Here is a 13,023-nt window from a genome sequence, read left to right as displayed (position 1 = left end):
TTCATACTTTCGCAATCGTTGATTGGTTGTCTAACTACAATTATAATCATTTTATTTGATATAATTATATAAATGGATTCTAATTCTTTTTTACAAATACTTTTATTTTACCATAATATCATTTTTTTTAATTACACAAAAAAAAAAATTATACTTGAATTACTTTTATAATTAAAATAATATTATTTATAAATTCGATCTACGCCAAAAATAATATACTTTTCAAATTGACAGGGTGGGTATATCACTTTCCATTTTTATCAAAAATAAAATAAAAACTCATTCTGCCTTACAATTAATTTTCTTAACATATATATATATATACATATTCAATAGCTTTGATTATAAATGTGAGCACAATATAGTCTACCCCCGTGAAAAGTATATATATTTTCTTTTTACAAAAAAAATAGGAAAAAAATGAATTACCAGCCTCGATATAAAAATTCAATCCTGCCGAATTAATCCATTTACACAGATTTGTGAGTTTTAGAAAAATTAAATAACTTCGTGACATTTTGTGGAAAGAAATTAGTATTTAATATAATATTTTTGAATATATATATATATATATAGATTTTTTCAAAACTTGTGAAGATATTTATGTGAACGGAAACGCCGCCGGCGGACTAAATTTTGCATCTACAAAATCAATGAACTCAATTGATACACATTCAACGGTTTATACTGGGACTATTTTTTGCACAGTGAAATTTAAATTGGTACAAAAAACATACTCCTCATCAATTCATAATCAATCTATCCAATATATTTTACATCTTGCCTGAATAACAATAGTATTGGATGAATAGATAATATTATTAGAAGGTGTACAATCTATCTTTGAAAAACGTTCAAAAATAAAATAAATTGGGACCAGCTAGCGATGAATTTCGATTTAAAAATATATATATATATATATATATTTTACCACATTGCAATTGCAAGGGTCAAAATTCATGTAATTCAGCACACAAGGCATGCAATTAAGCAATGCGCAGAACCTCGATCGAGTATAAGTAATTAAACTCAAACCACACATGAATATACACAACACATTACATAGGAATTAATTATATTGCTTTACCATCAAAGCCAAAGCCAAAGCAAGGAAAACTAATATAGAATTAGCAGACAAAAGAAGAGTCGTACCGCCAAGTCACGCCGTCGTCTCGACTTAGTGTCCGGCTGGTTCGGGGCTCTCCTCAATTCGGCAGCAGCCGGAAGTGTCCTCGGTTCCATCCGAATTGTGTCTGTGCGCGGAGGAAGGACTCTTCTCAGGCTGCCCTTGGGCGGGATGGATTTTCGGGTAGTATGTTTGGGAAGACAGGTAAGTGAGAGCTGTCACGATATCGCCTATCTGAGGCCGCAGGTTCGGCTGTTCTTGGATGCACATTGCAGCTATTGCTAGCACTTGGTACAGCCCCCGCACCGGGTACTGCCCTTCTAGAGCCTGATCAGCCATCTGCCGGAATTTCTTACGATCCCTGAACAATGGCTTTGCCTGCATGCATGCCAACAAAATTAAGATATAGCTCTGCCTTTTTTAACGGGAAGCAAAGAATTTGTAAATAAGAGAGAAACAGAGATACTAACCCATTCAACTAGATTTTGCTCCGGACCAGTTTTTCGACAGTCAATGGCTCTCCTGCCTGTAACAAGCTCCAAGAGAACAACACCGAAACTATAGATGTCGGATTTGAATGTCAGTTGGCCAGTCATTGCATAGTCAGGAGCACAGTATCCGTACGTCCCCATCACTCTAGTGGATACATGAGTTTGATCTCCGGAGGGGCCTACTTTGGCTAAACCGAAATCAGACAGTCTGGGATGATAATCCTTTCCGAGCAAAATGTTGGAGCATTTTAGATCACGATATATAATAGGTGGCGTCATCTGGGTGTGCAGATACTGTAAGCCTCTTGCTGCACCAGCTGCTATTTGCATCCTCTTGTTCCAATCGAGGTTCTTTCTGTTTGATCGACTGCCTGTAAAGGGATATTGCAATTACTCTTTAGCTATTCCATAAATCACCATGTAATGTGTTGTTTTTCTGTTTTTGAAAACCAGTTGGGAATGAATTTGTGTTACTTACCGTGTAAATGATCCTCCAGGGAACCTAGCGGCATGTAATCATACACTAAAAGCCTCTGATCTCCCTCGGCGCAATAACCAATTAGTTTAACAAGATTTGTGTGCTCGGCGTTGCTTAATGTCAGAACTTCAACTACGAACTCCCTAATACCCTGAGTCCCACTGCGATCCAGTTGTTTGATGGCCACAGTCTGCAAGTTATCCAAGAAAATAAGATTAGACTAACCTCAGCAATTTATGTGCAGATCACAAATGATCTATATAGCATAGATGAAGAAATTTGATTACTCTAATACAATGGCTGACCTCTTTGGTCTCCTTCAGATGACCTTTATAAACTCTACCGAAACCTCCCTCACCCAGGAAATATTCTTCATTGAAATTCTCCGTTGCATCAATCAATTCGGCCAATTTAAATTTCCTTGCTTGGAAGGTGTTCATCTCTTCACTAGAATTAGACTGCCAGCCATCTGAACAATCCGAACCATCCATCTCCGATGCAGTGTCTGTTATGGATTGCGACACAATTTGAGGTTTCTCCTCTGTGGAATTAGACGAAGCATTTGAAAAATCTGCAGTCCAATGCATAAGGAGAAACAGATCAGAACAGAAAATTACTCTGATCATTCCAAGGTCATAAACAAAAAAAATAAATCCCATAAAGTACAGATAAGAGATGTTGCAAAACCAGCTGATCCATTCCTTTTCAGATTCTCGTCACTACAATACCACAGGAGTAGAAGGTAATACGGCAACAAAGTGATTGTTTGGGGTTTGGATGTTGAGTTGGGATTTCAATAGTAAAAGTTTTGAATTTGAATAGTTGTATGATGTGATATAAATAGACGATGATTTGATGTTTTGAATGTAAAATTGATTTTTAGTATAATATAAAAAATGAAAAATAGGTGTTTGATTTAGGGTGTGTTTGTTTGGGGGATTGGATTAGATTTTTACTATTTATCCCATTTTTTTCTCCCAAAAATATCAAATCGAACCCCTATTTTTCAATTTTTTATATTATATTAAAAATCAATTTTACATTTAAAACATCACATCAACACCTATTTATACCACATCATACAACTATTCAAATTCAATATTTTTACTATTCAAATCTCAACTCAAAATCCAAACCCCCAAACAAACACACTCTTGATGTTTTTGGGGAAAAAATTTTAGATAAATAATGAAATTTTGTCAAAATCCATCAAACGAACAAAGCAATAAGAACTATTCAAGGACAGGCGAGATTATATTATATTAAATGTTCCCGTTGTAAATAATGGGAAATGCCAAATCCCATTCATTCATACCTGATGAAGTAGAGAACATACAAATTAATTAGAATCCAGAACCTAACCATCAAACATATATGGATGAATGGATCCACCCACAACCATCCAAATTACAATCAACCGAAAGTCCATGAATTCAGCATTCAAACCAACAAACACGTGCGGATGATGCATGCATATACAAATTTAACATCACATCGGAAAAACAAGGCAAAAATATCATGTAAAAACGATTGAAACTGCACTTAAAATTTATAGATCTACGATCTACAACACGGAATTAGATGTTTGTAAACGAGAATGGAAAAAACGACCAGGCAAATCCATAATTTCCTCGTAAGAATGATCACATCCAAGCATAAATCAATTATACGAACCTCGAAAATGCAAGTCAATCACAATCCAATAACCGATTATATCGCATTTTCCACATCAAACGCCAAAACGTAAAATAATTTTACGAAAACCGAAAAAACGAAAATCCTATACCAAAATTCGCTCGATCTCATATACCTGAGGATAGCGCCAGCGCATGATCCTCGTCTCCCTTGCTCTGATTATTGTCATTATTCTTCCTCCGCTTGTATTGTCTCCTGCTGCCGGATGATTCTCCACTCCACGGGAAACAGCCAATCCCCATGCCTCCCCCTCCTCCTCTTCTCACTCTATATCTATCTATATGTATAATAATAATAATAATAATAATAATAATAATATACACGCCTTCTTGATGAATTCCCTGTTCCTCGATCGGCTAATTCCACCGGAGAACAGGGAAAGGGGAGGCTGCAGAAAACGACAAAAGTTGTTCAGCAACACAATGCAGAGGCGAAGGAATGAGAGCTGAACGCGGTACCCATTTGGTCTTTTGCCCGCTTCATTTTCCGCCTTCCAAAAGAGGTTTTATACTCCGGGAATTATACTCTGCATTCCGGGTCACCAGAGCCCAACCAACCACCGCCCGCCACGTCATCCCTCAACAAGCGTTAGCCTCACGGGGGAGCTCTTCTTCTTCTGTCACATGCCTGTGACGTATAAAGGCAATTGGCCTTTGATGTGAAGTGTATCCAGTGTGGGCAAGAGCACGGTAGGATGGCGCCAACTAACTCAATTTCCAATCAAATCAGGACGCGTGTCGGATGTTGCTTAATCTGCCAGCAGGTGATTACTGTAGGTTACGGTCGTCCTAAATTGGGTATGGAGATATCAGAACGTTGATTGAATGGTACGTTAAATTATTTAGTATAAAAAAATATTTGATGTTGTTTTAGTCTATTTACAAATATACAAATTTATATTTTTCAATATTAAATTAAAAATAATTATTTTTTTATAACAACTATAAATTCTATTTTTTATGAATATTTTTATTTTATATAATATTATTACTTTTATATATTTATAATTATTTTTATATTATTTTTAATTATTCACTAAAATTAAAATACTATTATTTATTAAAAGATAAATTATATAATTTTATTTTAGTAAAAATTGCACAAAATACTCTATTTATTGCGTTAAACTCTCTCATATTTAAAATTTTACATTAATACACATGCTGTTATATAAGTTACCATTTATTAAATTATACAAAAAATAAATATATAGTTTAAAATGGACTGAGGTAGTATTAATTGATATCATAATATAATCTTAATCGACCTAAACGCATCCTAGATATATTAAAATGTGATATTCTTGTAAAGATTAGTGAAAAATTTATAAAAATGTATAATTAGAGAGCAGAATATACAAAACGGGATGTCACATACTATTAAAATTATTTTATGTAAAATAAAATACTCAAAATATTGAAGTTTATTTGTATTCCCTCTTTAGTTTATTCCGCTCGTTTCCTTTGCGCGCTGCTGGAAGTTCTTTCTCCTGGAAATGGCGAACAAGCTCATTAGGGAAATGGGTCTACCTGGATCAATAGCCAACGTCTTCGCCGCTCGTAACATCATCACTGCCAAGGTAATGCTATTCTGTTGCAACTGCTGTACGCTTCAGTCCTCGAGTATTTCTTCGATGATTCATTGCCGGCAATATCTTTCTGTCAATAGTGTTGTTAAGGACTGTACGGCTTAGTGATTTACGAGTTCTATATCTATCATCAATGTGATTATCCAGATTTTGGGTTCTTGTCCTGAGTTTCGGTGTATTATGCTCAGTTTAACATTCACCCATTGGTTTAACGCGTGAGCTTACTTGTTAAATTTGAGGGGATGTTTGAATTGATTGCAAGCAATTCTGAGGGTGAGGTGAGGTTAATGTTCACAAAAATTATCCGCAAGTTAATGTTTGTTACTTTATCGCTTATAGGATGCACTATCGTTGAGTGAGTTTGAGTTGATGGAACTGTTGGACATGGGACTGGAAGAAGTGGCATTGGCAGTGGCGCACATTAGTGAAATTTCATGCCCACCCTATCAGACGGTACATTTATGATTAAGAATTGTGGAATTTGGTTATTTTGTTTGTCATCTTATGATGCACCCAAGCACTATCTTAACTATCTTTGGTTGGTGGTGTAAGGCCTTGTCACTGCTAGACCAAAAAAACCAAAATGAGCACTTCACGGGCCATTTACCAACGCATTTAAAAGGACTTGATGCAGCCCTCTGTGGTGGAATACCATCTGGTGTTGTGACGGAATTGGTTGGTCCTGCAGGAATTGGCAAAACACAGGTATTAGTTCACTTTCAGGACATCTTTCAACCTAATACTTATGCTACCTTTTTCATATTGGTTCTTGTATAACCGTGCTTGTAGATATATTTTGATAATGAGCTTGCCAAAGTAGCTTCCTTGATATTTATTTGACTAAATTCCAAAGGAGCTTGCCAAGAAGTACATTTCTACCTAGAGAATCTGTCACTCATTAGCAGGACAATTGGAGTTTTAATTGGTTTTGTTGTTTCCAAAATTGTTATGCTACTCACAATTCACTAGCGTAGTATCACATTTTTTCTTCTTGTAAACATAAAAGACATGAAGCTACTATGCAGTATGATGGTATTCCTATGAATATTATAATTATTTTGTTTATCATGTCATTAAATTCAATCCAGATAATAATACCGGATTTTATATTGTACGGCTTCCATTGTGAGTGTAAACATTTGTAATTACCACAATACACTCTGTTGAAGCTATTAACCATAATAACTCAAGGTCATTAAGGTACTCCTGTGGTTAAACTGGTTGCTTTGATCCTCATTTTAGATCTAGGCTTAATAAAAGATGTTAGAAACCATAATATGCTCTGTTGTTTCACATGAGTTATATGGTGCTGCGTAATTTAACCTTGTTCTCACTGTTTCTCTCCCTACAGCTCATAAAAATGTATGGAATATACCTTTACTGTTTATTAATTTGAAGGGTCCGTTTATTTGTGGTTACCTCAATCACATCTTTTTCGTTTTTGTAAAATGTTTTACTAGGAGCAATAATTTTCTGATTGAGTTCTTCTTTGAAGTTCAAAATAAAAAATTCAAGAAATATTATGTCAAAATTTCCTAATGACAATTGATATACAAACAATAATCTCATCTTATCTTTTTTAGTGTTTTTTTTATAGTGATCGATGGTATAGTAGCGAATTCACTCCTGTAATTCCTTCGGTTAATGATTGTAGCTTCTATATATCTTGTTATCTCATCTTACCCTTTTGAACTTATAGTTTTGCATGAAGCTTGCTTTATTGGCATCGTTGCCTACTTCGTATGGAGGCTTAGGTGGCTGTGTAATGTATATTGATGTTGAATCCAAATTTAGTTCAAGAAGGTACCTATCTAATAAATAGTTATTCTAAACCAGCACAATGCCTAAATTTAAGTAGGGTATCCCTGTCTTGTAGGATGATTGAAATGGGGATTAGTAGTTTCCCTGAGATATTTCGCATGGAAGGCCTGGCTCAAGAGGTATTCACATTAAATTCATTGTGCTGCTAATGTTTGTTTTCCACATTTTCATATATATGGTTTGTCTTCCACCTTGTTGCTATAACCATTTGCTTCATGAGCACATTCCTCTATTAGTCTTTTATTGTCTTTTCCTCAAGTGAAAGTGCACTAATAGATGCAGCTGATGCATCTTAGAACACCCATGGACTTGAATCTCGTTCATATAGAACCTGATCAACTCCATCAAGCACCCACCATCTATTTTCATTGTTCCAATCTTTGAAAACTCAAGCCTTTAATTTTGAGGATAAATGCATTATCTTTCTTAAATTTTTTTACAAATAAATGGAAACCATTTTGTGTAAAATGCTACATGGATTAGCTTAGAAAGGAAGGGCTTGTTCAGATGATTGTGAGGCTATTGGATGCAATGCAAAATGTTCTGATTCATGAATGACCCATTTGATCTGATCCTTTTGGTGGCAGATGGCTGGTAGGGTTCTAATTTTGCGACCAGAATCATTATCTGATTTCACTGAAAGGTAGAAAAGATTGGTACATGTTATTCCTCAGTGCATTTATTAATTTAATGATTGGTGAAGGAAAGGAAATGCCTGAATGCAGAACCTGATAAGTTGAAGAGTGCGTAAATAGTAAAATAGAAGTTAGGCCTATAGTCACTGATTATGGCTTATTCCTGGACTGAGAAATACAAATAGATAAATTTTCAGGGAGAGGATGATGATCCCATGGATTTAGTTTATCGGCAACAAAAAGTTTCATATATATATATATTATACATATACATATATATAGTTGAATCCATTGCTTTCAATTTGATATTTTAACTAAAATGGCATTTGAGATATGTCGGTTTTCCCAGTTTCACCTGGGTGTACTTTGAACCTGACCTAGCCGGAGTGCTGAAAGATGCAACATTGCAGTTTCTTTGTGTGTGGAATGAAAAGAAGCCGGACTAATAATTTGACTAATTAAGTGGCTAATTATTATTAGTTTGTAATATCAGAAGAGAAATGTCAACATCCAGTTATTCCCAAACACCAGGGACAGCATGAAGAAACATGCTTCAATATGTTCAACATGTTCATTAACTTGTGGTTGTAATCTAATATTACTGTTCATATCTTTGTGGTCTTTATTGTACTACAATTGCCTGCAACTATGGACGGTGAACTTTTTATCTTCTAGATATTTCTTCAGTTATATCTGCAGGTTGTTATTCATTTTGGGACAAGTCCAATCTGCGCTAGTCTTGGTACTTGATCAGAAACATTCTTCACAGAGCAAATCCATCAGATAGGTTCTGGAAAAAAATTAGTTTGCTTAATAAACATTCATTTTGGGACAACATTATCTTGAATGTCAAATATATTTTCATGATTCCATCTATATCCCGTTCGGCCACTGTGTGTATATGCATAGTATGTAGTACCCATTTCATTACTACTTCTCTAATACGTGCATTTTCATTTGTTAAAAGCTTGCAACAAATAAAGGTTTCACTCCTCCAGCATCATGTAAAACTGCTTATTATTGACAGCATGGCAGCTCTTATGTCTGGGTAATTTCTTTCATCTTTGATACTGTTATGCATGCAAGGTTTAGTTAACTAGTTTTATTGAAGGAAATAATCATCACACCAAGAATTTAGCACTTATAACTATATTCTGGTGTGATGACATGCAATTTAGCACTTATAAAATGATGACATACAATTTATACATTTGCTACTTGAACCTTAATAGAGATCGTATAGAATCACATGGGAACCTTGATCCACATTATTGAATTGAATTTTAGAATTAAAATTAATCTCTCCTCCTAGTAACAATTAATGCATAGAACTACAAGCCTAAATTGCTCAAAGCCTAATTTTTCTTGAATAATTTTTTTCTTTAAAACCTCAGTTCAAATATAACTTCCATTGTAATTTGTTATTTATTTATTTATTTCTTTCAAGTGTACCTCCCAGTAGTTTCTGTTGTGTTAGCTTTAATTTAACTTAAATTCTTACAAACTTGTCCACAGTTAACTTGGGTGGTAAGTTTGTATTCATCACAGATACTTGTAATGTCCGAACGCCTATGTGCTTAGAAGATAAAATGTTGCACATAGACATTACATAAAGGAAGTCATGAAAGCACAATGGTCCCGTTGCCCCCTTCAACATACAATAATAATTCTTAAGAGATCATATGTATATCTTTATCCACCCATGGCTCATTGTTTTGTAAACATATTATTTTACTATTCATTTAAGTCTAAAGTGTTTCCTTTGCAGAGAATATGATCAGGGAGCTCCTAGACACCACCACTTAGGTTGGCATATATCATTTATCAAGTGAGACATTTTGAATACTTTAATTGAACTGTTGTTTTGTTTTCGTATTTATAAATATTGTCTCATTTTAACTTCAGGTCACTAGCAGAGTTTTCTCAGATTCCTGTGGTGGTGACTAATCAAGTGCGATCTCAAGGCCATGATGAAGTTCCCCAATATTTATTCCAAGGTAATGCTCTTGGTTAGAGATAAAGCTCCCTGAGACTGACCAAATCATCAGGAGAACTACTATCTAGATATAGAAGGTCTATGCTTGTATTCTCTCCATATTCATGTAACAATATTTTCTAAAACGTTTTGCACGGTAATGGAAATACGTAGGAGAAACCCATGCTTGGCCTGATTGAATAAGTCCTTTAAGTAAAAATGAAACCAAAGATTGCCTTTCCTTAAGTAATTTATAGTGATTAATTCTTGTGAGGTCTCTTCTGAACTTCTGAAGAACTTTAGTGAATTGTGGTGCAGTGCAGTGCAGTGCAGAGATGAAACTGTAGAGGATCCTCCCAAATTTGATTCTCATCTTGTTGCTGCTCTCGGGATTAATTGGGCTCATGCTGTCAGCATTCGTCTTGTGCTAGAATATCGATCAGGTGTTGTTGCTTCATCCCACCATGAGCAAATCTATGTCAAGACTTTTCATTCAAAGACCCTATGCAAATTCATACTTTTAGCTTACATTCCTTTCATAACTATTATTGCGGCTTAGTTTGTTTTTTGGCCGTTACCAAATATATGAACTTACTATCTCAATAAAATAAACAATTGAAATATTCAAACTTAACCAGGTAGCTCACTAAGAACGCACATGATATCTATTATTGTTTCAATCTCAATTAGATGCTTCAAGTTGAAACATTTTGTTTACGAAAATACAATTACCTTTAATATTTGCAAGTAATTTTTAGCTGTGATCTCGATGGATGTTATATTGTGATGATTCTTCTGTAGATGAAAACTATACATTATCTCTACAAGTTGTGAATCTATAAAAATAATAATAAGAGAAAAAAATAGGATATTGCTTAGAGCTAGCTTTCTCATCAGTGTTTTTTTTTTTTTTTTTTTTTTTTTTTCAACAAGATTGAGAATCTTTCTAATATCATGTGAATCTTAATTACCTTAATGAGTTTTCATCAAATGGTTGCTAACTGTTTGTGGCATGCAGCACAAAGGTTTATAAAGATAGCAAAATCGCCGAAATCACCATCTGTAGGATTCTTTTTCAACATAACGGCATGCGGGATTTCATTGCTGAATGATGAGAGCACAGAAATACTTGGGCCGGAAGCCAACACAATACACAGTCAAGGTCTAATAGAACTGCAGATATGAATAAAAACAGTTTTTTTTTTCACCATTGTTCTATGATGTTCTCATCATAAATTTTAAGCATGCAGTGTATTGTTTTATATCCATGTAAATTCTTGCGTAGAAAATTAAGTGATGCTGGGCATTTAGCCACAGGGCCATCTCATAAATGTTAAATGATCACTTCCTAAAAACTTAATCTGGTGGGGAATTGTATCATTTCTTTGTGATTTCTCTGTTAATTCCTTCAAAACATGCATTATGTTTCTCCCTAACCCTTCATCTAATTTCTTCCATATAGAATATGTTTACTAGTTTGCCTATTATTACTGATTCAGTAATTAATTTAGTTTACACATACATGATGCAGGTAGCATAATTAATTATTAACACAATGGCCGTTTGGAGGATGAACACTGGAGGTACCGAGGTATCCAACCGGCTATTGTTCTTTTGACACCTTTAGATAACGTTAATTGAATCGTGTATTATTTCTGAACAATTTAAAATATCCATATTGCATAAATTTTACGATCTCTATAACACAATCCCAACAAAAAAAAATAAAAAATCATCACATTTTACTTTAGTTGTTTCCAAAACCGTACCCTATTGACTGTAATATAGGCATTTCATCAACTCGTTGCGTCTGCAGGCTTTTTATGTTCATGTCCTATGCAAGTAGGTGTAGAGCCCACGCAGTATGATCCGAACAACAGTGTACAGAAGCAGATAGAGCTGGTAATTTCAATCACAGGTGCAATAATTAGTCTCCATGTTTATGATTTTGTTTGAATATGCATGCAAACAAGTGGTTCATCGTTATCTTCCAAAATTTATCGAACCTCCTCTCAACTCCTCATTGTTGAAAATAACAAACTTATTTTCGTAAACTTAAAACAAAATGTGGACTCCTTTACACTGTATCTGTAGCAGTTATTAGATTGAACAACCAGAATCAAGTTTCACCAGAATTATTTACCCATTGCCATACTTTAGATGCTTTCGGCACATATTTAACTTCTTCACTAGATAACAGATACGTGCACACACCTGTATCTACCTCTACCTCTGCAATAAATGGCTTTGAATTCAGTTAGTGATGAAATGGATTTACAGAAAGTCTGCTTAGTAATAGTGATGGATAATGGACCTGTCTGTCTGCTCTTTAACAACCACAGAGGACCATATTAACAACTGGGGTAGGGGTGGGATTCCAGTTTGTGTTGCCCTGATTCCTTGCCTATTTAATGATCTATACAAGGAATTCGACACGAGATGTACCTAGGAGTTCTTGATACTTATGCTACATGTGTTGCAGTAAATGTTTGTCTACATGTACGTTTCGACTCGTTGTTGTTGCTTTATATTTGTGGAAGTGGCCACTTTACTCCAATATCAATTAACCCAAATTTGAGCCTTTTATTAAGGGTGTGTTTGCTTGGGGGTTTGGATTTTGAGTTAGGATTTGAATAGTAAAAATTTTGAATTTGAATAGTTGTACGATGTGATATAAATATGTGTTGATGTGATATTTTGAATGTAAAATTGATTTTTAGTATAATATAAAAAATAAAAAATAGGTGTTTGATTTGATATTTTTGGGGGGAAAAATTGAATGAATAGTAAGATTTTGCACAAATCTTACAAACGAACACACCCTAAGATTCTTCTTTGGTATCTTCTGCATTCAATTCTAAGACATGTTTTGTCCCTTTTCTACTGGTCAGTCAAGAATTTTATTTGTTATATATATATATATATATATAAGTATGATTTATGTTTGTTTTGGGTTTCCAGGCTCTTCTTTTTTTGTTCGGAATGGAAAAGTACCTGACGAATGATTCCAGCTATCATGAACTAATAATAATAATGATGATAATAATAATAATGGGTTTGTCTTTTTATTATTGCAACTAATAATTCCTTTCATTGTTATAATTTGCTACTACTAAATCACTTTATTACGTTAATTATATATGAATAATTGATTTTATTTTTGAATGTATATATGTAAAGTATTACTATATGCCCATTCATTATAGGTTAAAAA

The 13,023-nt window shown here is 34.2% G+C and overlaps 2 protein-coding genes across 7 annotated transcripts; one reads left to right on the top strand and one right to left on the bottom strand.

The window, feature by feature from the left end:
- Positions 1 to 910: 910 nt before the first annotated feature.
- Positions 911 to 4,262, bottom strand: LOC127259268 (probable serine/threonine-protein kinase PBL7). The gene is made up of 5 exons (XM_051286476.1): positions 3,906 to 4,262; positions 2,401 to 2,666; positions 2,096 to 2,285; positions 1,597 to 1,988; positions 911 to 1,504 (listed from the first exon to the last, which is right to left on the bottom strand). The coding sequence occupies exons 1-5, from the start codon at positions 4,030 to 4,032 to the stop codon at positions 1,178 to 1,180; spliced, it is 1,302 nt and encodes a 433-aa protein (XP_051142433.1). The 5' UTR covers positions 4,033 to 4,262; the 3' UTR covers positions 911 to 1,177.
- A 977-nt stretch (positions 4,263 to 5,239) lies between these two features.
- LOC127259243 (DNA repair protein RAD51 homolog 2) lies at positions 5,240 to 12,918 on the top strand. Of its 6 annotated transcripts, none has more exons than XR_007840460.1 (14): positions 5,240 to 5,369; positions 5,718 to 5,831; positions 5,931 to 6,083; positions 7,078 to 7,181; positions 7,255 to 7,318; positions 7,787 to 7,842; positions 8,802 to 8,882; positions 9,603 to 9,662; positions 9,740 to 9,831; positions 10,133 to 10,252; positions 10,828 to 10,971; positions 11,341 to 11,400; positions 11,626 to 11,727; positions 12,771 to 12,918. XR_007840460.1 is itself a non-coding variant. In XM_051286431.1 (13 exons), exons 1-12 carry the CDS (start codon positions 5,286 to 5,288, stop codon positions 11,358 to 11,360), a joined length of 1,080 nt encoding a protein of 359 aa, XP_051142388.1. In that variant the 5' UTR covers positions 5,240 to 5,285; the 3' UTR covers positions 11,361 to 11,400; positions 11,626 to 11,972. The 6 variants fall into 6 exon arrangements, 3 of the variants coding, with proteins under 3 accessions (XP_051142388.1, XP_051142387.1, XP_051142389.1); XR_007840461.1 differs by lacking the exon at positions 12,771 to 12,918 and adding an exon at positions 12,152 to 12,348; XM_051286431.1 differs by lacking the exon at positions 12,771 to 12,918 and having other exon boundaries at positions 7,090 to 7,181; positions 11,626 to 11,972.
- Positions 12,919 to 13,023: the final 105 nt, after the last annotated feature.

Source organism: Andrographis paniculata, unplaced genomic scaffold (genome assembly GCF_009805555.1).
Source record: "Andrographis paniculata isolate CXL003 unplaced genomic scaffold, ASM980555v1 Contig60END, whole genome shotgun sequence".
NCBI classification, from domain to species: domain Eukaryota; kingdom Viridiplantae; phylum Streptophyta; class Magnoliopsida; order Lamiales; family Acanthaceae; genus Andrographis; species Andrographis paniculata.
Note: the sequence above shows the minus strand (reverse complement) of the source record. Positions and strands in the feature narration are given on the sequence as shown.

Excerpts from the sequence above, each read along its gene's own strand:
- LOC127259268 (XM_051286476.1), bottom strand. The coding sequence starts at position 4,032 with ATGGGGATTGGCTGTTTCCCGTGGAGTGGAGAATCATCCGGCAGCAGG. Across the intron at positions 2,286-2,400 it reads ATCTGAAGGAGACCAAAGAG|ACTGTGGCCATCAAACAACT; the intron begins GTCAGCCATTGT and ends GATAACTTGCAG. Across the intron at positions 1,989-2,095 it reads CCTGGAGGATCATTTACACG|GCAGTCGATCAAACAGAAAG; the intron begins GTAAGTAACACA and ends ATCCCTTTACAG.
- LOC127259243 (XM_051286430.1), top strand. The coding sequence starts at position 5,286 with ATGGCGAACAAGCTCATTAGGGAAATGGGTCTACCTGGATCAATAGCC. Across the intron at positions 5,832-5,930 it reads CATGCCCACCCTATCAGACG|GCCTTGTCACTGCTAGACCA; the intron begins GTACATTTATGA and ends TGGTGGTGTAAG. Across the intron at positions 6,084-7,077 it reads CAGGAATTGGCAAAACACAG|TTTTGCATGAAGCTTGCTTT; the intron begins GTATTAGTTCAC and ends TTGAACTTATAG.